This window comes from Sus scrofa, chromosome 14, assembly GCF_000003025.6.
Source record: "Sus scrofa isolate TJ Tabasco breed Duroc chromosome 14, Sscrofa11.1, whole genome shotgun sequence".
NCBI classification, from domain to species: Eukaryota; Metazoa; Chordata; class Mammalia; order Artiodactyla; family Suidae; genus Sus; species Sus scrofa.
This window is the reverse complement of record NC_010456.5, coordinates 114,264,462-114,289,200: the sequence shown is the minus strand read 5'-3', so window position 1 is coordinate 114,289,200 and position 24,739 is coordinate 114,264,462. Positions and strand designations below refer to the sequence as shown.

Genomic DNA, 24,739 nt, shown 5'->3' with positions numbered 1-24,739 from the left:
TTATCATTCAGAGTTCTACCAGAGAAACATAATCAGTTGGAGATATATATATTTATATATTTATATATGTTTGGATATATATATATTTAGATATATTTGGAGATTATATTTTTGGTTTTGTTCACTATTGTTTGTTTAGGGCTGCACCTGCAGCATATGGAAGCTCCCAGCCTATGGGTCCTACTCCACAGCCACAGCAAAGCCAGATCTGAGCTGCATCTGCAACCTACAACACAGCTCATCGCAATGCCAGATCCTTAACCCACTGAGCAGGGCCAGGGATTGAACCCGCATCCTCCTGGATACTAGTTGGGTTCATTACCGCTAAGCCACAGCAGAACTCACCTGGATGTATCTACTTATGAACAGATTTATTACAAGGAATTGCCTTACATGATTGTTAGGTCTTGCTAAGCAGGTCTTAGCAATTTGTGGGGCAAGTGAACAGTATGGAAACTCCCATGCAGGAGCTGATGCTGCAGTCCATAGGAAGAATGTCTTCCTCAGAGGAATCTCAGCTTTGCTTTTAAGGCTTCTCAACTGATTGGATGAATTTTATTTAAATTATAAAAGATAGTATCTTTCACTTAAAGTCAACTGATGGAGTTCCCATTGTGGCTCAGTGGAAACAAATCCAACTGGGAACCATGAGGTTGCAGGTTCAATCCCTGGTCTCGCTCAGTGGGTTAAGGATCCTGCATTGCCATGAGCTGTGGTGTAGGTGGCAAACACGGCTTGGATCTGGTGTGGCTGTGGCTGTGGCGTAGGCCAGCAGCTGTAGCTATGATTAGACCCTAAGCCTGGGACTCTCCATATACTGTGGGTGTGGCTCTAAAAAGCAAATAAATAAATACATAAATAAAATAAAGTCAACTGATGATAATATTAATCGAACGTACAAAAATACCTTCACGGAAACACCTATGTGTTTGATTGAAAAACTATACTATATCCTAGTCAAGTTGACACATAAAACTAGCCATCACACCATAGGACTGACAAATCCTGGAGCTATTTCAGTTTACTGCTCCCAAATTAACATTAATTTTACTCAGTGACAACACATTCTCTCACAAATGTGATTTCCTCCCAGCATTATCTCATTGAGGAGCATTTGATTCCTCCCTGAATCTGGCTTCCAAACATTACCCGACATTAGTTGGCACTATCTTACCAATAATAAAGAACACCAACTCCAAATCTCTCTTCTAATAAAACTGGGGGTTTGGGGTGCATGGATAGGGCTCATTTCCTGCCACAGTAGATCCTCAACAAATGTTTGTTGAATTAAATATAATTGACTTTCCTTTATGTAATAGGGAATAATAGACTGTCTTTGGTGATTAAGTTTTCATCCTGTAGCAAGATAAAAATACAAGATTTGATTCCTCCAAATAAGTAAACGTATATATTTAACTTCCTAATGGAAATAACCTTGCATGGAAGAAACGCATAATTGGTACTCAAATCGAAATCATTATTATTCATAATGCAACATTGTTATAGGATCTGTTTCAGTGCTCTGAACATCAGGTGATACAAAGAGAATATTGTTGTCTGAGAGGTAGCAATTTTGTGAAGGGAGCGTCAGCCTTTCAAAGGAAAAAATGGGTGAGATTCCTCTGAGGCCTGCAAGCCCCGCCCCATATACCTGAGTGGCTCCGCCTACGCCGCGGACTTAGGTGAGGAGCAACGAACCACAGTTCCCAGCGGGCTCCGCAGGCCTCCCGCGCCTGCGTACTGGCGGCTCAGGCAGGCGGGCGGAACTCCCGCGCTATCCAGCCACCTGGTCTCGCCTCGCCTGGTCTCTGCCCTCGGCATGGAGGGGGTCCCGGCGGTAACGACAGGCAACGCCGGCGCTACCAAGGCCGAGGGAGCCGCAGCCATGCCGCCGCCGCCCCCCGTCTCCCCGCCTGCCCTCACCCCCGCGCCCTCAGCGGGTGAGGAGGGCCCGCCGCCTTTGCCCGAGGCGGGGGCTCCCGGCTGCTCCGGCTCCCGGCCCCCTGAGCTGGAGCCCGAGCGCAGCCTGGGCCGTTTGAGGAGCCGCTTCGAGGACGAGGACGAGGAGTTGGAAGAGGATGAAGACCTGGATGAGGAAGAAGAGGAGGAGGAGGAGGAAGAGATGAGCCACTTCTCGCTGAGGTTGGAGGGGGGCCGGCCGGACTCCGAGGACGAGGAGGAGGTATCGCTAGCCCCTGTCCGACCATGCGAGGCCTCCTCAGTCAGGGCCCGGCGGGGTCTCCCGCTCGCTGCTGCAGCCTTTGGCACCTGTGTCGACCCGCCCTCCCTGCGCTGCCTGCCTAGGCTTGTGGTGCGGACTGGTCTTCCGTGCCAGCCCGATTCGCTGCCGACTCATTTTGTGAGGTTCCTGCAGTCGCTTAGGCTCTCTGGGTCCGACTTACTCATTATTGAAACTACTGCCAGGGGCGAAGGCGCCAAGGGTTCCGTCCTCCTGCCTTCTTGGAGTGTGCAGTGGGACGGGCGGGGGAACAGTCCATTTCTACAGGGTCTTGAAAGGATGGTAAACCCTTCCCCACCTAATCAATCTCTGACTGGGAAGACTTTTTAAAATGGGACAGCGCATACTTAATCAAGTTAGGCAATGCACCTAGGTAGTGAGAATTAATATATTAAACACTAGTATCTGGAAGTTTGTCCACTTCGCAGTAATTCATAAAGTAGGATGCCATTTATCTGGCAATATACAATATATCCAAAGAGTGAAAGCTTTTTGAAACATCGGTTTATGTTGTGTTATTATTGTAACTTTGAGAGTATTCTGAAGAGTTGTAGGTACTGTAACAAGTTTCCATGTTGCAAAGTAAGCTACACTTTATTGGTATTAGTTTGAGAAGGCAAGGACTTGTATTTTAAAACCATTTCCATTGCATTTGCAGCGCCTGATTAACCTTTCTGAGCTGACCCCATACATCTTGTGTTCCATTTGCAAAGGTTACTTAATAGATGCAACTACCATTACAGAATGTCTTCATACATGTAAGCATTTCCAAATAATATAGCTTTTGAATGTCTTGAAAGCATTTCCAAATAATATAGTTTTTGAAATGTCTTGAAAGCATTCTAACTTAAACATGTCCTTTTTCAACAGTTTGTAAAAGCTGCATTGTAAGACACTTTTACTATAGCAACAGATGTCCAAAATGCAACATAGTGGTCCATCAGACACAACCTCTTTACAACATAAGGTAAGAATATATGAGTAAAATTTATATTTTAGGTATACTTTTTCTGAAATTTGAAGTTGTGTAGTTGGTAATAAATTCTTGGCCTATCCCAAAGTGATGAGAGAAAGAAATATATATTCTTTAAAGAAATAGAGCACTTACTGTGTTCCAGGCACTGTGATATCTGCTGGGAACTTAAATGAACAAACAAACAAAAGGACAGACCTCTTTTCTTGAGGATTTTAATTCCATCACTCAAGTTAATGAGGCTAGTTTAAGCTTGTCATTTTTCTGTGTATTGGGATTTCTATTTTTATAACTAATACCTAAAATAATTGACCTCTTTAGAAAAGCCTGTCATAGGTCATGTGGCTTATTCATTAAATTTTCAGTTCATGCTCAGTTTCCTAAGGGAAGAAAAATACTAAAAGTGGACTACTTTCATTTGTTTAGCAAATGCTATTACCTTTTTTACTACCTTCATAGAAAGAATTTCAAAATACAGTCTCTGTTCTCAAGCTCACATTCTTATCAAGGGAATAAGACCACTACACATAGAACAATTTAGTAAACTGTTCAAAAGCCTATAATTACTTGTAATTATGATTACATATAATTATTTGAGGTTCTCTCAGATGAGAACCACGAGTGCTTCCTAAAAATAATTCACCTCTGAGAAAGGATATAGCCTAAGAGAAAAGAGTTGCGTAAAAAGAACATCATTCATTCTGTACCAAATGCATTTTTCTGAATTCTGAGGTATTCTCCATCCTTTCCTTTCATTAGGTTGGACCGACAGTTACAAGACATAGTGTACAAATTAGTGATCAATCTAGAGGAAAGTAAGTTTATTTTATTACATAGTTGTGAATCCCAGACTCTCTGCTGACTCTACTAGTTACATTTTAAGTGTAATTTAGTCTGTGTTTTATCATTTTTTAGGAGAAAAAAAGCAAATGCATGATTTCTATAAAGAAAGAGGTCTAGAAGTACCTAAACCTGGTAAGTTTGGGTGTATGCCATAATGTATTTATGGATTAAAGAATACTAATTTAATAAAATTTACCCCTTTTGAGGTTCTTTTTGGTGATAGTTGGTTATTTTATGATCAAAGAGAGAAAGATTTTGAGGGTAATGATTTACTGTAATCCAAATTAATTATTTATAAGGATTAAAGAATACAGGCTCTAGAACTAGATTGAGTGTGATTCTGGCTGTGCCACTTTATTAGGTGTATGACCTTGGCAAATTACTTCAATGTCTCAATTTCCTCTTCTATAAAGTAGGGATAATGATAGCACTTTATAAACTTGTTGTAAGGGTGTAATGAGTAATACAAAGCACTTAAAACAGTGCCTGGAACATAGTAACCTCAAATGTTAGTTTTTATGATAGTGATATCACAACATGGAAATTAGATTTGGGTTCAAATTCTCATTCTTCCACTTACTGTGTGGGTAACTTTAGGCAGATTGCCTAATCTCACTTAACTCTAATCTCATTTATTTTACAGTTTAAAAAAAAGTAGCAGTAGTACCTATGTGTTATTATATTGTTATGATTTATAATAAGGGTTACATGAGATGGTGCATGGAAAGTGCTGAGCATGAGTCCTGAACCTTGGCACGTAGTAGTGCTTGTTAGGGGTTATTCACAATTACCGTTGCTTTTATGCTGAGCTCTCTCTCTCTGTGGCCTTGATAAACCAGCCACACATTGCAGAGTGGTCACCCGGCTTGTCTCTAATTTCACTGGCTCTGATGGATGAGGGAGATAGAGTGCTTTATGACTTTTTAAATAGTCAGCATAGTTAAATCTGTGTAATTTTTCAAGGATCTCAATTTATGAAATTTTTATTCTAATTCAACCTTTTTGTTTGGCTACCAAATAGCTGTTCCACAGCCAGTCCCTTTGAGCAAAGGAAGATCTAAGAAAGTCTTAGAATCAGTGTTTCGTATTCCACCTGAACTTGACATGTCTTTATTACTAGAGTTCATTGGGTGAGTAAAACCTCCATCTCTAAATTTAATTTAATTTAATTTAATATATTTATTTATTTATTTATTTTGGTCTTTTTGCCATTTCTAGGGCCACTCCTGCGGCACATGGAGGTTCTCAGGCTAGGGGTCTAATCGCAGCTATAGCTGCCAGCCTACACCACAACTCACAGCAACGCCAGATCCTTAAGCCACTGAACGAGGCTAGGGATTGAACCCGCAACCTCATGGTTCCTAGTCAGATTTGTTAACCACTGAGCCACGATGGGAACTCCATCATCTCTAAATTTTAAAATAAAGAATTTTTAAAGTCCCTGCAGTTACGAAATCATCCTTAACTAAGGTCACATCGAGTTTTTCTGATATCCTTTAAAAAATAATTCTTTTTTTTTCTTTTTTGTCTTTTTAGCACCGCACCCCAGAACTATGGAAGTTCCCAGGCTAGGGGTCAAATTGGAGCTTCAGCTGCCAGCCTATGACACAGCCACAGCAGTTCGGTATCCGAATGGAGTCTGCAGCCTGTGTCACAGCTCATGACAATGCTGGATCCTTAACCCACTGAGCCACAACAGAACTTCTAACAATAATTCTGAAATATTTAAGACTTAGAAAAAGGTCTAAAGGGTAGTATAGAAACCACTTATAGGAGTTCCCATTGTGGTTCAATAGGAAACGAACCCAACTAGTATCCATGAGGATGCAGGTTCTATCCCTGGCCTCACTCAGTGGGGTGGCTGTGGCTGTGGTGTAGGCCAGCAGCTGTAGGTCTGATTAGACCCCTAGCCTGGGAATTTCAATGTGCCACAGGTGCAGCCCTAAAAAAAGCCACTTGTATCTCCATCATCTGGCTTTCGAAGTAAACTGTGCTAATGCGTATGGCAGAAGACTCTTGGCTACCTCCTCTTGTTCATTCCATCTTCCTTTAGAGGGTAAAAACTACTCTCCTAAAAGTAGTGATTGTTATTTCCATATATTTTTAATGTGTTTACCAATTATGTATCCATTCCTAAACAATATGTAGAATTGCTTTTGCCCACTTAAAAACTTACACAGTTATCATACATAATTTTTCCAACTTGCTTTTTTTTCCCTCATGGCTGAAAAAGTTCCTGGACCAGGTCTTGAATCCACACCACAGCTGTGGCCTATGCTGCTACTACAGCAACTCTGGATCCTTTAACCCACTGCACCAGGCAGTGGCCCAAGCCACTGAAGTCAGGTTCTTAACCCACTGCACTGCAGAGGGAACTCCAAATTTGCTTTTTCCATTTTCTAGCTACCCCACAGCATAGGAGGTGGAGTTCCTGGGCCAGGGCTCAGATCCAAGCTGCAGCAATGCCAGATTCTTTAACTCACTGTGCCAGTTTGGGAATCAAACCTCCATCATAGCACTCCAGAGACACCACCAATCCCACTGCACCACAGTGGGAACTCCCCAACTTGCTTTTTTCATTCAGTATTGTGTATTTCATGTTGAAATGTGTAACTTTAGTTTACTCATTTTCAGCATTGTCTAGTATTCCTTTAAAATAAATATACCAAGATTTCCCCCTATGGCGCAATGGGATCGTTGGCTTCTCTGCAGCTCTGGGTTGCAGGTTTGACCCCTGGCTTGGATCTGATCCCTGGCCAGGGAACTCCGTATGCTGTCAGCCTGCAAAAAAAAGTAAAAAAAAAAAAAAAAAAAAAAAAAAATATATATATATATATATATATATATACACCATAATTTATCTTTTCTTGTACTGTGGAACACTTAGGTTGTTTCTAGGTCTTTTGCTATTATAAACAATGTTGCTTAAGTGTTTTTATACATATTTTATGTATATGTGAGACAGATCTCTAAGAGTGTAGATTCGCTGAGTCTTTGTATGCTTGTCTTCAGCTTTGCTTGGTTTTGCCAAATTGATTTTTTCCAAAGCAGTTGTACATAGCCTTAATTCACATAAATTGCTTCTTTCGAATAGTAGCATATGGTGTACTCCATTATACCACCACATTGTTAAGCAAACTGTCTGTCATCTCAAAGTTGGCCTGTATCAAACTGTAGTTTTAAAAAATAAATATGTAGTTTTCATATTAAACTAAAATGTCTTTCTTGGAAATCTAGATCTTCCTTTTTTTTTCAAGATCTTCCATTTTTATGTCACTGATGACTATTTGACTTCCCATTCACTTCCTCCTTATAACTTTAGGTTCCCTGTATCATTTATTTTGTATCTAGCTTTTATTGTGTTGTATTTATCTCTTTGTTTATTAATCCTGTATTCTCAATGATATTAAGGATAAGGACCTCTGAGAGGCGATAAACCTTTCTTACACCTTCACAGAGCCCACATAGTAGTGGTTGATGATAACGAAATAAAGATCTCTTTGGAAGAATGAGAAGAAATTATGTAATACCAAACTTTAAACCAGCGATTTCTGTTATTAAAGAATGTGTTCTGGAGTCCCTGTAATGGCTTAGTGGTTAATGAACCTGACTAGGAACCATGAGGTTGCTGGTTCGATCCCTGGCCTCACTCAGTGGGTTACGGATCTGGCGTTGCCATGAGCTGTGCTGTAGTTTGCAGACGTGGCTTGGATCTGGTGTTGCTGTGGCTCTGGCATAGGCCGGCGGCTACAGTTCTGATTAGACCCCTAGCCTGGGAACCTCCACATGCCTCAAGTGCAGCCCTAGAAAAGACAGAAAGACCAAAAAAAAAAAAAAAGAATGTGTTCTAACCAAAATGTCCACAAGGGAACTGGTAAAATAATATATAATAGAGTACATGAACGTGTGATAGTAATGTATGAGCTAATGTGGAATAATTGGCAGAATTCACTTTCTTAAGTGGAAAAAGCAAAATGTAGAAGAGAATATATGGCATATGACCATTTATTTATTTATTTATTACATTTCTTCAGGGCCGCACCCACAGCACATGGAGGTTCCCAGGCTAGGGGTGCAATCGGAGCTACAGCTGCTGGCCTACATCACAGTCACAGCAATGCCAGAGCCAAGCTGTGTCTGCGACCTGCACCACGGCTCACGGCAATGCCGGATTCTTAACCCACTGAGCAAGACCAGGGATCAATCCTGAAACCTCATGATTCCTAATTGGATTTGTTTCCACTGTGCCACAACGGGAACTCCGTCTATACACATTTTTTTTCCACAGACACAGACCATTCCTAAAAGTATGTATAAGAAAATGTTGATAACAGTTGCTCCTAGAAAAGGACATTGGAGTCCGAGTCTAGGATTGGAAAAAGTCTTACTTTCGATTGAGTTTGAATTTTTACCATATAACTTTATTTTTAATAAGTGTAGTTAATTAAAATTTGAAAATTGAAAGGAAGTTATATTTCCTTTTTTTCTTTTTCTTTTTTTTTTTTTTTTTTTTGCCTCTCCCATGGCACTTGGAAGTTCCTGGGCCAGGGATCAAACCTGTGCCATAGCAGTGACCCAAGCTGCTGCAGTGACAATGCTGGATTCTTAACCCACTTCACCACAAAGGGACTCCAGGAATTAATCGTTATAAAAAATTATTTTGAGGAAATTTAAACATTTCCACTAATGCACGGTAGGAACTGACAATTTTTTTATATACCTTTTTTTGAAAAATGGCATTAGTGCAAAGATGGCAAATATGTGACAAGTGTGCCACCATTATCTCTGTCTTTGCCCACAGCAGAAATCAGTACTTAATCATGGCAGGCTTTCCTAATGAGTGGGACTTGACCACAGTGCTCAAAGCAGTTATTACCACTAACCAGACTTGTTACATTATGAACACATTCCCTGCTCTGCAAAAAAAAGAGCCTTCACTTGGAATAAGATGATCTCTATTTAAGTCCTAGGTCCTTTGTTATATAGCTTTGTAAAATTCAACTCATTTCATTTTGTTTATTCCTAAGATGTTTATTAAGGTCCTGCTGTGTACCAGCACAGCCCTCTCCTAACTGCTGGAAATGTAATGTGAATAAATTAGCCATGGCCTTTGCCCTCCTGGAACTTGTAGTTTTAACTTCTCAGAGGTTTGACTTCCCTATCCGTAAAACAAGAGAATTGAACCTTATATGTTGATAATTATGATGGGCAGTCCGTCTACATCATAAGATAGTCTTTTATCTGTTTTCAAATGGTTAAGGGGAAGAAAATTTCCAATGTGGCAAGGAGTCCTTTTGAGGTCGCCAGTCATTTTTACTACATTGGAAAACCTTTTTTTTTTTAAGTGTTTTTAGGGCTGCACCCACGGCATATGGAAGTTCCTGGACTAGGGGTTGAATCAGAGCTATGTTGCCAGTCTACATCACAGCTCATGGCAACACCTGATCCTTAACCCATTGAGCAAGGCCAGGGATCCAATCCGAGTCCTCATAGGTAGTAGTCCGGTTTGTTAACCCCTAAGCCACAATGGGAACTCCACCTGTATACTTAATGTTTATATATAAACTTGTTTTATATTTATATTGGTGTTACTTATTATATACTCTAAATACATATTTATAATGTAACATTTTAATGTTTCTCTATTATGGTTTTTTGTTTTGTTTTTAGGGCTGCACCTGCGACATATGGAAGTTCCCAGGCTAGGGGTCTAATTGGAGCTACAACTGCTGGCCTGTGCTATAGCAACATGGGATCTGAGCTGTGTCTTTGATGTCCACCACAGCTTGCGGCAACACCACCTCCTTAACCCACTGGCAAGGCCAGGAGGGATTGAACATGCATCCTCATGGATACTAGTTGGGTTCATAACCTGCTGAGCCACAATAGGAACTTCCTCTCTATTTTGTTTTTGCTCTAGATGATGCCACTGTGATCTTGCCTCTTCTTCACAACCTAATAGGGAAAAAAGAACATGGGCTTTGAGATGTAACACCTGAGCTTGAAACCCAGCTTTATTACTTAGTAGTTCTATGACTATAATCAAGTTATTCAACCTCTCTGAGCTTAGTTTTCCTGGTTTGTGGAAGGGGGGTTCTAATACCTGGTTTGCGGGGCTACTCTGAGGACTGAATGAAAAACACATAATATAGGAAGACCTAATATAATGCCTAGTACATAGTGGATGCTCAAAAAAAGTTTGTTCCTTGTCTCCTCATGATATAAAAGTAACTGATTTAATCAGGCAATCTCTTTGCACTTCTAGGGAAAAGGCAAACTGAGCAAATTATGCCCAGGTGATTATACTGCAAGTAAAACCAGAAAATATAGCAACTTTCTTGTAACACTCTATCTTGTAAAAATTACTCTTGAGAAAAAAAAACCACATTAATTATGATGGGGAAAAAAAAGAAGTTTTACTTCAAGCTGGAAAATATTAGAATGCTACATGTGGGAGAAATCTAAATATTAAGAGTATACTTTTAGGATGCAAACTATTGCCTTTAGAATGGATAAGCAATAAGGTTCTGTGGTCTAGCACTGAGAACTATATCTAGTCACTTATGATGGAACATGATAATGTGAGAAAAAAGAATGTATATATGTATGTGTGACTGGGTCACCTCGCTCTACAGTAGAAAATTGACAGAACACTGTAAGTCAGCTGAAATGGAAAAAAATAAAAATCATTAAAAAAAAAAAAAAGGAGTTACCATCATGGTTCAGTGGTTAATGAACCCAACTAGGAACCATGAGGTTGTGAGTTCGATCCCCGGCCTCGCTCGGTTGGTTAAGGATCCAGCATTGCCATGAGCTATAGTGTAGGTTGCAGATTCTTGGATCCCACGTTGGTGTGGCTGTGGCACAGGCCAGTGGCTACAGCTCCAATTAGAGCCCTAGCCTAGGAACGTCCATATGTCATGGGTGCAGCCCTAAAAAAAGACAAAAAGACAAAAAAAAAGAATATACTTTTAACTCCTGGAAATAAATACACAAAGCAATATAAAATACTGGAGAAAACTGCCTTTACCTTACCACTAGGTGGCAGATATGACCGACCGTTAACTGCATTTGTTTATTTCATAAAGGATTAGGTGACTGTGTTTTAAAATTGATGTTCCTCAAATATTTATATATATTTATTTTATGTTATTTTTCTGTGTTATTACTTAAATGTATTTAAAATATTGACTAATTTTACTTTTATTTTTCAGTGCTAATGAAGGAACAGGACATATTAAGGTATTTTACTTTTATTTTTCATTTACTTCAGAGGAGGACCCTGTAGCACACAAATTTAAGATTAGCAATCATGTGGAGACTGTCTTCAATTACAATAAAAGTGTTTTATAAATAAAACTTGTTGAAATATGAAGTATATTCAGTAATGCTCTCTTATAATAGGTTTATGAGAAAAGAGTTATTAAGTAGGGATTTGTTATTAATTCAGAACTAAGAAAAATAGGTGAGTAATTTTTTAAACTAAAACCAAATGCTGTGTTAATTTGGTGGTAAATGTTTCAAAGCATTTTTTGCATAGTTGGCATTAGGAGTTAAATATGAGCTTAAAATTTTATTTGCATGTAAATTTTTAGTTCAAATTAACCTGCCCTAACTTGTCGCTTCAATCATTTGCTGAAACATTGGAGGTAAGAATGAATTCCTTTGTAACATACTTAAATTCCGAGTTGTCTTAAAGGCTTCAGGGGGAAAAAAAAAGGAGTTTTCATCCTGGCTCAGTGGTAACGAACCCAACTAGTATCCATGAGGACACGTGTTTGATCCCTGGCCTTGCTCAGTGGGTTAAGGATCTGGCATTGCTGTGGCTGTGGTGTAGGCCAGCAGCTATAGCTCTGATTCGACCCGTAGCCTGGGAATTTCCATATGTAGCAGGTGCAGCCCTAAAAGAAAAATTATTGGAAAAAATTTACAAGATGATAGCCCCAAATCATAAATAACCCAACTGATGAGTGAATAAACAAAATATGATATATCCATACACTGGAATATTATTTGGAAATAAAAAGGAATGAAATACTGCTATGTGCTACAACATAATGAACCCTGAAAACATTTTAAGTGAAAGAAGCTGGACACAAAAGGCCACATATTGTTTGATTCTATTTTTTTAAATTTAATTTTTTATTATTATCATTATTATTATTTTTGCTTTTTAGGGATGCACCTGTGGCATATGGAGGTTTCCAGGCTAGGGGTCAAATCAGAGCTACAGGGGCTGGCCTACACCACAGCCCATGGCAATGCTGCATCCTTAACCCACTGAGCAAGGCCAAGTATTAAACTCGCAACCTCATGGTTCTTGGGCGGATTCTTTTCCGCTGCACCACAACGGGAACTCCCTAAAAAGTTTTTTTTATACCTCATCTTTGAGTTCAAATAAATACGTCTGACTAGGATGATGCCTAGTTAAACATTTCACTGTGTATGCATATGGCATGAAAATCATAAAATCTATCTTCTACATTTGATTTAAAAGTGTTAGGAGTAGAGTTCCCATTGTGGTGCAGTGGAAACGAATCCGACTAGGAACCGTGAAGTTGTGTGTTAAATGCCTGGCCTCGTCAGTGGGTTAAGGATCTGGCATTGCCGTGAGCTGTGGTGTAGTTCACAGACATGGCTCGGATCCTGCATTGCTGTGACTGTGGCATAGGCCAGCAGCTGTAGCTCTGATTTGACCCCTAGCCTGGGAACCACCATATGCCGCAGGTGTGGCCCTAAAAAGCAAAATAAATAATATAAATAAATTAAAAAGTATATAAAAAAATTTAAAATGTTGCAATTCTCACTTAAAATAAAAAGTAAAAAATAGGTATTTTTAAGAAAAGGGTTAGGAGTTCCCATTGTGACTCAATGGGTTAGGAACACCACATGGTGTCTATGAGGATGCGGGTTCCACCCTGGCCTCACTCAGTGGGTTAAGGATCCAGCATTGCTGCAAGCTGTGGCGTAGGTTGCAGATGTGGCTCAGATCCTGTGTTGCCATGGTTGTGGCATAGGCCCACAGCTGCAGCTCCGATTTGACCCCTGGGAACTACCTTATGCCCCAGGTATGGCCTTAAAAAGAAAAGAAAGACAAAAAAAAGTGTTTCACTAAAGCAGTAATACAGTCCAGAAAAAGTTTCCCAAAACTTTTTAAGTTTTATTTTAATTATGAAAAATTTTGAACGTACTAAAAAGTAGACAGAAAAAAAAATAATAGAAAAATAAAAAGTAGACAGAATAGAACCTCCATATATGCATCACACAGCTTTACCAATTAACTAATGGCCAATTTAATTTCATTTTGTCTCCATCCACTTCCGTACTTTCTAATAGTATTCTGAAACAAATCCCCAGCATTTTGCCACTTCATCTATAAAGTTTTTCATCATTCTTAAAAGATGAGTCTCTCTTTTTTTGGACTAGGCCCATGGGCTGCAGAAGTTCCCGGGTCAGGTTTTGAACCATACCCCAGAAGTGACCCAGCCATGGCAGTGATAACCAGGGAACTCCTGTGTAGGAGTTGCATTTTGTTGTCATGTTTCTGTAATTTCCTTGACTCTCCAATATGCCTGTCACTTTATTTTTATCTTTTATGACACTTTTGTAGCATTATTGGTATGATACATTGTCATTTTTCGTAGCATTTTTTGGTATAATACATGGTCATTAAAAAAAAGAGACTTGGAGTTCCCGTCGTGGTGCAGTGGTTAACGAATCCAACTAGGAACCATGAGGTTGCGGGTTCGGTCCCTGCCCTTGCTCAGTGGGTTAACAATCTGGCGTTGACGTGAGCTGTGGTATAGGTTGCAGACGCGGCTCGGATCCCGCGTTGCTGTGGCTCTGGTGTAGGCCGGTGGCTACAGCTCCAATTCGACCCCTAGCCTGGGAACCTCCATATGCCGCAGGAGTGGCCCAAGAAATAGCAAAAAGCCAAAAAAAAAAAAAAAAAAAAAAGAGGCTCATCATGGAGTTTACTGGTGACCTAGCAGTTAAGGGTTTAGTGGCATATGGAAGGGTGGCATATGGAAGTTCTCAAGCTAGGGGTCAAATCAGAGCTGCAGCTGCCAACCTACACTACAGCCTCAGCAACACCAGATCCAAACCACATGTGTGACCTACACCACAGTTCACAGCAACGCCAGATCCTTAACCCACTAAGTGGGGTCAGGGATTGAACCCATATCCTTGTGGATCCTAGTTGGGTTCATTACTGCTGAGCCCCAATGAGTAATTCCACTGCTAATATGTTTAGGGGTAAAATATCTCAATGTCTGCAAGTAATTTAAGAAATAATAAGTGTATGCATATATACACATATACATGGGAAGAGCTAGAAGAAATATAGCATTGATAGTTTGTAAAGTAGGTGGAGGCTATCTGGCTCTTGATTTATTTTTCTTAAAACTTCTCTGTAAGTTTGTAATTTTTCAAACAGTTGAGAGGTAAATAAAAAAATTAACAATTTATTATCAAATACCTAGTTGGTGACCAAATTTTTGTCTCAATCATAGTGTTGTTTTGTTTTAATACTTTGTCAGGATCCAAATAATGTTCATACATTGTGATTGATTGGTAACTCTTTAAATCTGTAAGTTTGCCATTTCTTTCTTCTTGTATTTCGTTGTTGACAAAACTGAGTCACTTGTCCTATAGTTTCCTACAGATTAGGTTTTCATGTTGCATCTCTGAGCTATAATTTAACATGTTCTTCTGTCCCCTGTCTTTCCCATAAACTAGTAATTAAGTCTGAGTGTTGATCAGACAGGTTTGATTTGAGAGGACCAAGAATACCTCATAGGTAGTGGTGTTTTTGTCCATCTGTAGATACATAATATCTGGATGTCTATGTCTCTTTGTAGTGTTAGCAGCCATTGGTACTCAGTGTTTGTAGTGTTAGCAGCCATTGGTACTCAGTGTTTGTAGTGTTAGCAGCCATTGGTACTCAGTGGCTTAGACACTGAGAAATGATGCTGTCATTCCTCCTTCTTTTATTGGTTGAAATACTTCTGTAAAGAGAAATCTCTATTTGGTTAGCCAGTTGTAAGGAAACACAGGACGGGTGCCAATTCTCTCCCTTTACTTACCAGCTTCAAAATAATGAATAGATTCTTTAGTATGCTTCAGTTAACCAATTAGGTATTGTTGCCTTTGTTTTTACTTTAATATGAACTCATGGGTTTAAACATACTTGTGGTTTAAACCCATTTCAGTTATTATCCTTATTGCTAGACAAATTATCTTACCATAGGTAATCATAATCTGATAGCTTTCTTGCTATCTGCTGACAGGGTGTTGTATGCTCATCTTGTGCTTCTCTTACCCCACACACACAGTCAGTATTTTTTCCAAGAAAGTATTTCAAATGGTTGCTAGGGATTTGCGTTGCTCCTTGGTTACTATTTTCACTTGACAGAGGTAGGAATTTTTTTTCAAAGTAGTATATAATTATGAGTTGGTACCAACCTTTTTTTTTTTTTTTTTTTTTTTTTTTGCTTTTTAGGGCCGCAGCCACGGCATATGGAGGTTCCCAGGCTAGGGGTCCAGTTGGAGCTATAGCTGCCAGCCTATGCCACAGCGACAGCAACACCAGATCTGCACCCCACTGGCAACCTACACCACAGCTCACGGCAACAGCAGATCCTTAACCCACTGAGGCCAGGGATTGAACCTACAACCTCATGGTTCCTAGTTGGATTCATTTCCACTGTGCCACCACGGGAACTCCAGTACCACCTTTTTAAAAGATATTTTTAGTGATATGCATTTTCTAAATGAGAAAATAACTGAATGTCTCTCAAATTTCCCTATAAGATCCTAGCTTGTTTTCACTTATCGAATTGTGTTAGAGATGGTAGGAAGGATTGCTGTGCTTAATTTCAAAGAAACAATTTCAAAGAATTCTTGAGTGGAATTTTTCTTTCCTGTTTTTATGCAGATGGTACAAGGCTATTAGATGTAGCAGGAAAAACAAATGAGTTGACCATTTAGGTGAAAACTGGTTTTATAGCCTTAGGCAAAAAAAAAAGGCAAATTGTCTTTTAAAAATGCTGGATCTGGGAGTTCCCATTGTGGCTCAGCAGGTTAAGAACCTGACTAGTATGCTTGAGGATGAAGGTTCAATCACTGGTTTGGCTCAGTGGGTTAAGGATCCAGCATTGCTGCAAGCTGCTGTGTAAGTTGAAGATGCGGCTCAGATCTGGCGTTCCTGTGGCTGTGGTGTAGGCCAATAGTTACAGCTCTGATTTGACCCCAGCCCAGGAACTTCCAAGTGCCACGGGAGTGGCCCTAAAAAGAGAAAATAAAATAAAAATAAAATATAAAAAAGCCGGATCTGAATTATATGTGGAAAAAAATTCTGTTAACTGGTGAGCCTGAGGTATGAAGACTAAGGTTATCCACTTGAGAACCCTAGCTTTGAAAGCCAAGACCAGTGTTTCTCTTTCAGGTATTAGCAGATCTCATAATTCTGTTCTGGGTGATCTAAAAGTTTAGTATTGGAAGTTCCCTTGTGGTGCCGCAAGTTAAGGATTTGTGGCACAGGCCGCAGCTGCATCTTTGGTTCGATCCTTGATCTGGGAACTTCCACATATCATGGGTATCGCCAAAAAGTAAAAAATTAAAACTACAGGAGTTCCTGTCATGGCTCAGCGGAAACAAAACTGACTGGTATCCATGAGGACACGGGTTTGATCCCTGGCCTTGCTTGGTGGGTTAAGGATCTGGTGTTGCTGTGAGCTGTGGTGTAGGTCGCAGACAAGGCTCGGATCTGGCGTTGCTGTGGCTCTGGTGTAGGCTGGTGGCTACAGCTCTGATTCAGCCCCTAGCCTGGAAACCTCCATAAACCGCAGGTGTGGCCCTAAAAAGACAAAATTATAATAATAATTAAAAGTACAGTGTTGATAGCTTTAGCTAAGTTGGATTAATTTCCACAAACACTTGGGGTAAAGTGCTTGCCCGTGAACTAGAAATGAGAGATACTGAACTGTCCTCTACTGGTATCCCTGAAGCCCGCTATTGTGATGGTAAGCCCAAGACATTGACATGCAGAAGTGCACTGGTTGCCAGGCAGGCATCTAGCTAGATGACCCGGAATAGCAGCTTCTTGGGGCACCAGATGGGATTCTCACGCTAATCAGGCAGTGCCATCTACAATGTGGTACCTTTGTCTAGATTCCACCCGGGGCACTGCTATATTTGCTGCTTAGTGAGAGAGACTGCCTTAGATTTGTGAGATGATTTGTATACCTGCATTAAAAGAACATGAGGAGTTCCCTTGTGACACAGTTGGTTAAGGATCTGCCATCGTCACTGTGGCAGCTCAGGTTGCTACTGTGGTACAGTTTGCTGCTGTGGCTCAGGTTTATCCCTGGCCTGGGAATTTCCACATGCCTGAGCGTGGCCAAACAAAAACAAAAAGAACATGAAGCTTTGTTTTTTTGTTTTTTTTTTTGGCTGCAGCATGCAGTGGCTTGATGTGGGATTTCAGTTGCCAGACAAGGGAATGAACCTGTGCCAGATCTGAGCCGCATCTTCAACTTACACAGCAGCTTGCAGTGAAAGCACCAAGTCCTAAACATTAGACCACCCGGGGACTCCCACAGCTTGGCAATTTTTTGTCTGTTATATTGGTGCCCGTGATGACAGCTAGGTCCTCTGGTTAGATTCCTTCACATAAAGAGCCAGATAAATCAACACACTAGTAATAACTAAGTATTCACTATGTACCAGAAATTACTAATAGTTATTTCCATATATTAATACACTTTCCTCATGATAATTGTATGAGGAAGGTGTTATTAATATCTCTGTTTTACAAATGAGGAAATGGAAACCCAAAACAGTTTAGCACCTTGTCCAGAGACTCGCAGCTATGAACCGAGACTAGAAAATAGTGGAACCAGGGTTAGAACTCAGGCAGTCTCTCTCTGGAATACCTGCGCTTAAAATGCTATCTGCTCTACTGGGGTAATAAGGGATAGATCTGTTGTTAAGAAAAGTCTTAAGCCAAATTACAGATAAGAGCTGAGCGCTGTTACATGGAACAACCTGTGCTTAACTTGCCTAGGTCCTCTTGGTAGCAACTCCGGGCTCCCTCTCTGCTAGTGCTAGAAAAATACTTCATGTTTTCCTAAAAGTTGCACTTTTAGGAGTTCCCTTAGATCACAGCTGTGACTTGCATTTGATCTCTGACCGGGAACTTCCACATGCTGAGGGTGTGGCTGGGAATAAAAAGGTACACTTTCTCTTTTCCCCAGCTTTTCATCTGTGTTAATAGAAAGAGAGGCTGGGTAAGCATTAGTTTCCACTTTATTTTTTTTTAATTTTTAATTTTTATTTTTTTATATTTTTTTGTCTTTTGTCTTTTTAGGGCTGTACCCTTGGAATGTGAAGGTTCCCAGGCTAGGGGTCGAATCGGAGCTGTAGCTGGTGGCCTACACCACAGCCACAGCAACACCAGATCCAAGCAGCATCTGCAATCCACACCACACAGCTCACGGCAACGCCGGATCCTTAACCCACTGAGCAGAGCCAGGGATCGAACTGACATTCTTATGGATCCTAGTCAGGTTTGTTAACCACTGAGCCACGACAGGAACTCCATTTTCCACTTTAAAATCCTATTGGAGTTCCTGACATGGCTCAGTGGTTAACGAATCCGACTAGGAACCATGACGTTGTGGGTTCGATCCCTGCCCTTGCTCAGTGGGTAAAGGATCCGGCGTTGCTGTGATCTGTGGTGTAGGTTGCAGATGTGGCTTGGATCCCAAGTTGCTGTGGCTCTTGCGTGGGCTGGTAGCTACAGCTCCAATTCGACCCCTAGCCTGGGAACCTCCATATGCTGAGGGAGCGGCCCAAGAAATGGCAAATAGACAAAAATAAATAAATAAAATAAAATCCTATGATCTCTCTACCTGTCACCTTAGATCGCTGGATCAGAGTTTAGCCGTGTATGTCTAATTATTAATTTTTTAATTTTCTATTTAAAGAAAATCCTTTATTATAGAAATTTTCACGGTGATACAGAAGTAGAATGGTAAAATGAGTATACATGTACACATCACTTAACTTCAATAATTCCAAAATAATGGCCAATATTATTTCACCTGTACCTTTACCACTTCTCCTATACAATCTTGAAGCAAATCCCAGACTGTTGTATCAGTTTATCAGTAAACAGTTAAGTTTGTTTCTGAAAGATAAGGACTTAATAAAACCAAATAACGATACTATACTTTTTAAAATTAACAGTAATGTGAAAATTATTTTGTAGGTTTTTAATAATCAGGATCCAAGTAAGAGCCATATATTGTATCTCTCTTTTTTTTTTTTTTTGTCTTTTTGCCATTTCTCGGGCCGCTCTCACGGCATGCGGAGGTTCCCAGGCTAGGGGTCGAATTGGAGCTGTAGCCGCCGGCCTACGCCACAGCCACAGCAACGCGGGACCCGAGCCGCGTCTGCAACCTACACCACAGCTCATGGCAACGCCGGATCCTTAACCCACTGAGCAAGGGCAGGGATCGAACCCGCAACCTCATGGTTCCTAGTCAGATTCGTTAACCACTGCGCCAGGACGGGAACTCCTGTATCTCTTATTTATAGTCTTTATATCTTTTTAAGTCTAGTGGTTCCTCCTTAGCTTTGGTTGTAGGTTTTTTTTCCCTTGCAGTTTTTTTGTTGAAGAAACCAGATAGTTTTAGACATTCAGTCTTGGGTATTCCCTGTCAGTAAATTTTACTCTAAGTTTTATCTTTGATGAGGTCATAAAACAAATCAGTAAGGCTTTATATTCTTAAAAAAAAAAATGTTGACATGCTTTTCAGAGAGGGAAAGCTAAGCGGAAATTTTTTTTCTTCAATAGATAACTCAAATTTCATAGTAATTTTTCTGTCATAAATCTATTGAATCATCTTTGCTATAAAATTTACTTTAAGGTTTATACACTTTATGTATATTTAATCTGAAAATAGGCTTGTTTGTTTACTTTTGTAGCCATTGGAAAAGAAATTTGTCCGAGTTTCAGGAGAAGCAACTATTGGACATGTAGAAAAATTTCTCAGAAGGAAAATGGGTCTTGATCCAGCCTGTCAGGTAGAGTATATGTGTGTAAAAGGACAGGGGAAGTTGAGAGATTACCTTTAGCATATTGAAGAGAAAACCGTCTCTAGGATTTCACACAGTGGCTTTCGTTTGTGATATTACAGATATTATAAATGCTAATTTAGTATTGGTAACAGTGATTCCCCATCTCCAAATAATCATATTTGACTTATTATCTATTTCTTGCTGCCATTGATGACCATCTGTGGGTGTCAGAGAAAAGCTGACAGCATGAGAACTATTAAAGAGCTTCTAGAGCCTCAGCTCCAGCTCTTTCCTTTTCGATAGTAGAGCAGATTACTTTTTCCATCCATTCTCTTCTCTTTAGAGAACATTCTTGCATTTATCTGTTGCTCAGGTATAACAAGCTAGCCCAGGACACCTAGAAAAGTGAAATATTTATCTAATATAGACTCTGCTAGTTTTTTAAGGATTGAAACAGTTCTCCCATTCTAGCTATATAATACGTTGTTGTAGGATGGAGTCTCAAACTTCAAGTATAGTTGAACATAAAGTGTAAATATATTCATAGTTTGAGTATGTGGACCAGTGAAAATGAATATTTATATAATTTTGCTTTTTCATTAGTCTTATTTTGCTTTTTCATTAGTCTTATTTAAAAAAGATTTGTATCATTCTCCAGCATATGTAAAATTTCATAGAATAATTTTTATCTAAAATATGTGTTTGTTAGATAATAGATATTTCAAAGCTGGCTGGAATTTTGCTGGTGTTTTTAGGACCAATATCTGCTGATATTAAATATATATTAAATCCAAAGATATGTGACTTCTCTTACTAACTTTGACATAATACTAGTTGTATCTCATGGCAACTGAAAATTGGAAAAGACTTATCTGTCACTTTGTAGCCAAAGCATACTTGAGGTTTTTTTAGACTTTTGGTTACCCTTAGATAGCTGTTTAGAGACTCCTAGACAAAGAAGTATGAGTGATTCCATAATAATCTGTTATTTCTAAAAGCGGAAATCGAAATACTTACATCTGATTAGGTAGAATAAGAAGTGGCACTCAAGAGGGCAGGACTTTCTTTAGGATATAGATTACTTCCTCTGTGGCTAGATTATTGATCAGAGCCATTTATACATTTCACATTTAAAAAATTTGGTTCGTATGAGGTTGTGGGTTCGATCCCTGGCCTCCCTCAGTGGGTTGAGGATCTGACGTTGCCGTGAACTGTGGTGTAAGTTGCAGACACGGCTCAGATCTGGCATTGCTGTGATTGTGGCGTAGGCTGGTGGCTACAGCTCTGATTCAGCCCCTAGCTTGTGAACCTCCATACGCCGTGGGTGTGGCCCTAAAAAGGCAAAAGACAAAAATAAATAAATAAATAAATAAAATTTGGTTTGGAACTCCCTCTATGGCAAAACAGGATCGGCAGCGTCTTAGGAGTGCTGTGCTTCAGGTTTTGGTCCCTGGCGCCTCACAGTGGGTTAAGGATCCTGTGTTGCTATAGCTACAGCTGCAGCTTAGTTCATGGCTTCTGCTTGGATCTGCTGCCTGGCCTGGGAGCTCCATATGCCAAGGGGCAGCCAAAAACAGTTTGGTTTGCCAAAGCTCTAAATTGGTTTTATTGTGTAAAAATGTAAGTTTTTTTCCTCATATCATAAAATTCAAGACTTTTAACGTTTTGAAATAAAATTATAGAAAATCTGTTTCAGGCTTTAATTTTCGCTCTCAGCTCTGGGCTCTAGGTAATTTTTTTTTCTTATTCAGGTATTAGATAGCTGGTAACATTCATAAATTACTATTTCACCAAAATGTTAAAATAATAGAACAGAATTATGAAACATGCAGACCCGTTTGTGACTAAAATTATTTAAGCTTGGTGTTTTCATTGTGGTGCAGCAGAAACAAATCTGGTATCCATGAGGACGCAGGTTCCATCCCTGGCCTTGCTCAGTGGGTTAAGAATCTGGCATTGCTGTGAGCTATGGTGTATGTTGAAGATGTGGCTCAGATCCTACATTGTTGTGGCTGTGGCGTAGCCCAGCAGCTATAGTTCTGATTGACCCCTAGCCTGGGAACTTCCATATGCCACAAGCGTGGCCCTAAAAAAAAAAAAAAAATTGTTTAAGCCTTCTAAATCTGAGAGAGAATAAATAAGGTATTAACTCCTTTTTTTGCAGGAGTGGGGGGGTGGGGGGGCGGGGGCGCTGCATGCAGTGACTTGCTGTGGGATCTCAGCTCGCAGTCCAGGGATTGAACCTTGGCCACAGGAGTGAAAGTGCCAAGTCCTAACCACTGGACCACCAGTGAATTCCCAGAGTTACTTCTAATAAGAACAAAACATTGAGCTCACTAACCATTAAAATAAAATTCTTGGTCAACCAAGTCACTCCAGTTTTCTGTGCTGACCTTTACACTCTAGTTTCGAGTAGAAAATGCTTGCTTTGTTTACAGATATGTGACCTTCATATACAGTTAATTACTAGCAGGAATGAGTGATTACTAGGGGACTGTTAAATGATAAAATACCTTTAAAGTTATTTATGGAAGATAAAAATAAAAAGGGAAGATAGTTCTGAACGTGTGTTTTTAAGAGATTTAAGTTAATTCAAATCAGAAGTCAATAATTATCTGAATAGGAGTTCCCATTGTGGCTCGTTGGGTTTTAATAACCAGACCAGCATCTGTGAGGATATGGGTTCAATCCCTGGCCTCACTCAGTGGATTAAGGATCTGGTGTTGCCATGAGCTACAGTGTAGGTCACGGATGCAGCTCAGATGCCGCTTTGCTGTGGCTATGGCATAGGCCAGCAGCTGCAGCTCTGATTCAACCACTACTCTGGGAACTTCCATATACCGCAGGTGTGGCCCTAAAAAGCAAGAAGAAAATTATCTAAATAGATTTCTTTCACATAAATACTCCAGTACCTCTGGATTACTGCGGTTGATTTAGTGGTGTTTTGAATTCATTGGTGTCTTTTTTGTTTTTTGTTTTTGTCTTTTTAGGGCTGCATCCAAGACATATGGAAGTTCTCAGGCTAGGGGTTGAATCAGAGCTGTAGGGGTTGAATCAGAGCTACACCATACCTCACAGCAACGCTGGATCCCTAACCCACTAAGCAAGGCCAGGGATCAAACATGCATTCCTGTGGATGCTAGTCGGGCTTGCTACCACTGAGCCACAAAGGGGACTCCTTATTGGTGTCTTTTGTCTTATTTTATAGTTACTCTTGTGTTTCATTGTACATTTCATCTTCAAATCTTATTTTGCTTTTATGAGATGATTATCACATTGATCACTAAATATTCTCTATATAAAAGATCCTAAGAGTTCCCTGGTGGCTCAACAGGTTAAGGATTTGGAGTTGTCACCTCTGTAGCTCTGGTAATTTCTGTGGTGTGGGTGTGATCCCCAGCCTGGGAACTTCTGCGTGCTTCAGATGCAGCCAAAAAAAAAATCAACAATCACTAGATTTTGTTGTTAATCCTACCATAATTCATTCCATCTTAAAAGATAGGTTTTTTATTATTATTGTTTATTTAACATATGACCTTAACTGTACCATTGAATTGTTCCCAAATCTTTTTTTTTTTTTTTTTTGTCTTTTTAGGGCCACACTCACAGCATGTGGAGATTCCCAGGCTGTGGGTTGAATCAGAGCTGTAGCCACTGGCCTACACCACAGCCACAGCAATTCTAGGTCCAAGCCACACCTGCAATGTACACCACAACTCACAGCAGCGCCGGATCCTTAACCCACTGAGTGAGGCCAAGGATTGAACCTGTGTCCTCATGGATGCTAGTCAGATTTGTTTCTGCTGAGTGACGACTAGAACTCCCCAAATCATTTTTTAGAGACTCTGATGTAACAATGGTGTGTCTCTACCATTTCTTTATTATCTATTGGTACTAAATTGAGCATATATGTGATTAGTTAGAACAAGTCAGAAAATTCATGCTGTCGGGACTGACAGATGTGACTGTTTGAATGAACTAACTTATGAAGTGTTCATAGTCAAGTAACTTAAAAATCACGATGTAAAATCAGAAGCAATGTAAATGTTCATCAGGAGAATGGATATATAATTTGTGATATATTCATAATATGGAACACAATACAGCTGTTAGAGAGCTATGTACTCCAAAATATGTCCATGGTATATTAAGGTGTAGTTGTTGTTTTTTAAGAATTTGTAGTACAGGGAGTTCCCTTCGTGATGCAGCAGAAGTGAATCCCACTAGAATCAACAAGGATGCAGGTTCGATCCCTGGCCTTGCTCAGTGGGTTGGGAATCTGGCATTGCCATGAGCTGTCACGTAGGTTGCAGACACAACTCAGATTCCGCCATTGCTGTGGCTGTGATGTAGGCCGACAGCTGTAGCTCCAATTTGACTCCTAGCCTGGGAACCTTCATACGCTGCAAGTGCAGCCCTAAAAAGCAAAAAAAAAAAAAAAAAGGAATTTGTAGAACAAAATAGCATGATCCCATTTTTATAAAAACGAAAAACAACCCCTAACATGCATACATACCCTCTAGGACTGTATACATCATGCTGTTAGTAAATGGCTAATCCCTGGGTTTAAGATTAAGTTGAAAAGAAAATTGTAACAA

General features: G+C 39.9%; 1 protein-coding gene across 8 annotated transcripts in view; it reads left to right on the top strand.

The window, feature by feature from the left end:
• Window positions 1,743-24,739, top strand: part of PCGF6 (polycomb group ring finger 6) — a 225,002-nt gene continuing 202,005 nt past the window's right edge. For 5 of the 8 annotated variants that reach the window (XR_002338753.1, XR_002338752.1, XR_002338754.1 and 2 more), the window contains exons 1-8: window positions 1,744-2,182; window positions 2,898-2,997; window positions 3,110-3,206; window positions 3,972-4,027; window positions 4,128-4,187; window positions 5,077-5,185; window positions 11,270-11,297; window positions 20,049-20,147. Coding sequence is in view for 4 of the 8 variants with exons in the window: in XM_021073478.1 (XP_020929137.1) it covers window positions 1,820-2,182; window positions 2,898-2,997; window positions 3,110-3,206; window positions 3,972-4,027; window positions 4,128-4,187; window positions 5,077-5,185; window positions 11,270-11,297; window positions 20,049-20,147 (912 nt within the window). In the remaining 4 variants the exon portion in view is untranslated. Of the gene's footprint in view, window positions 2,183-2,897; window positions 2,998-3,109; window positions 3,207-3,971; window positions 4,028-4,127; window positions 4,188-5,076; window positions 5,186-11,269; window positions 11,298-20,048; window positions 20,148-24,739 lie in introns of all 8 variants that reach the window. The other 3 variants (XM_021073480.1, XM_021073479.1, XM_021073477.1) reach the window with 2 other exon arrangements.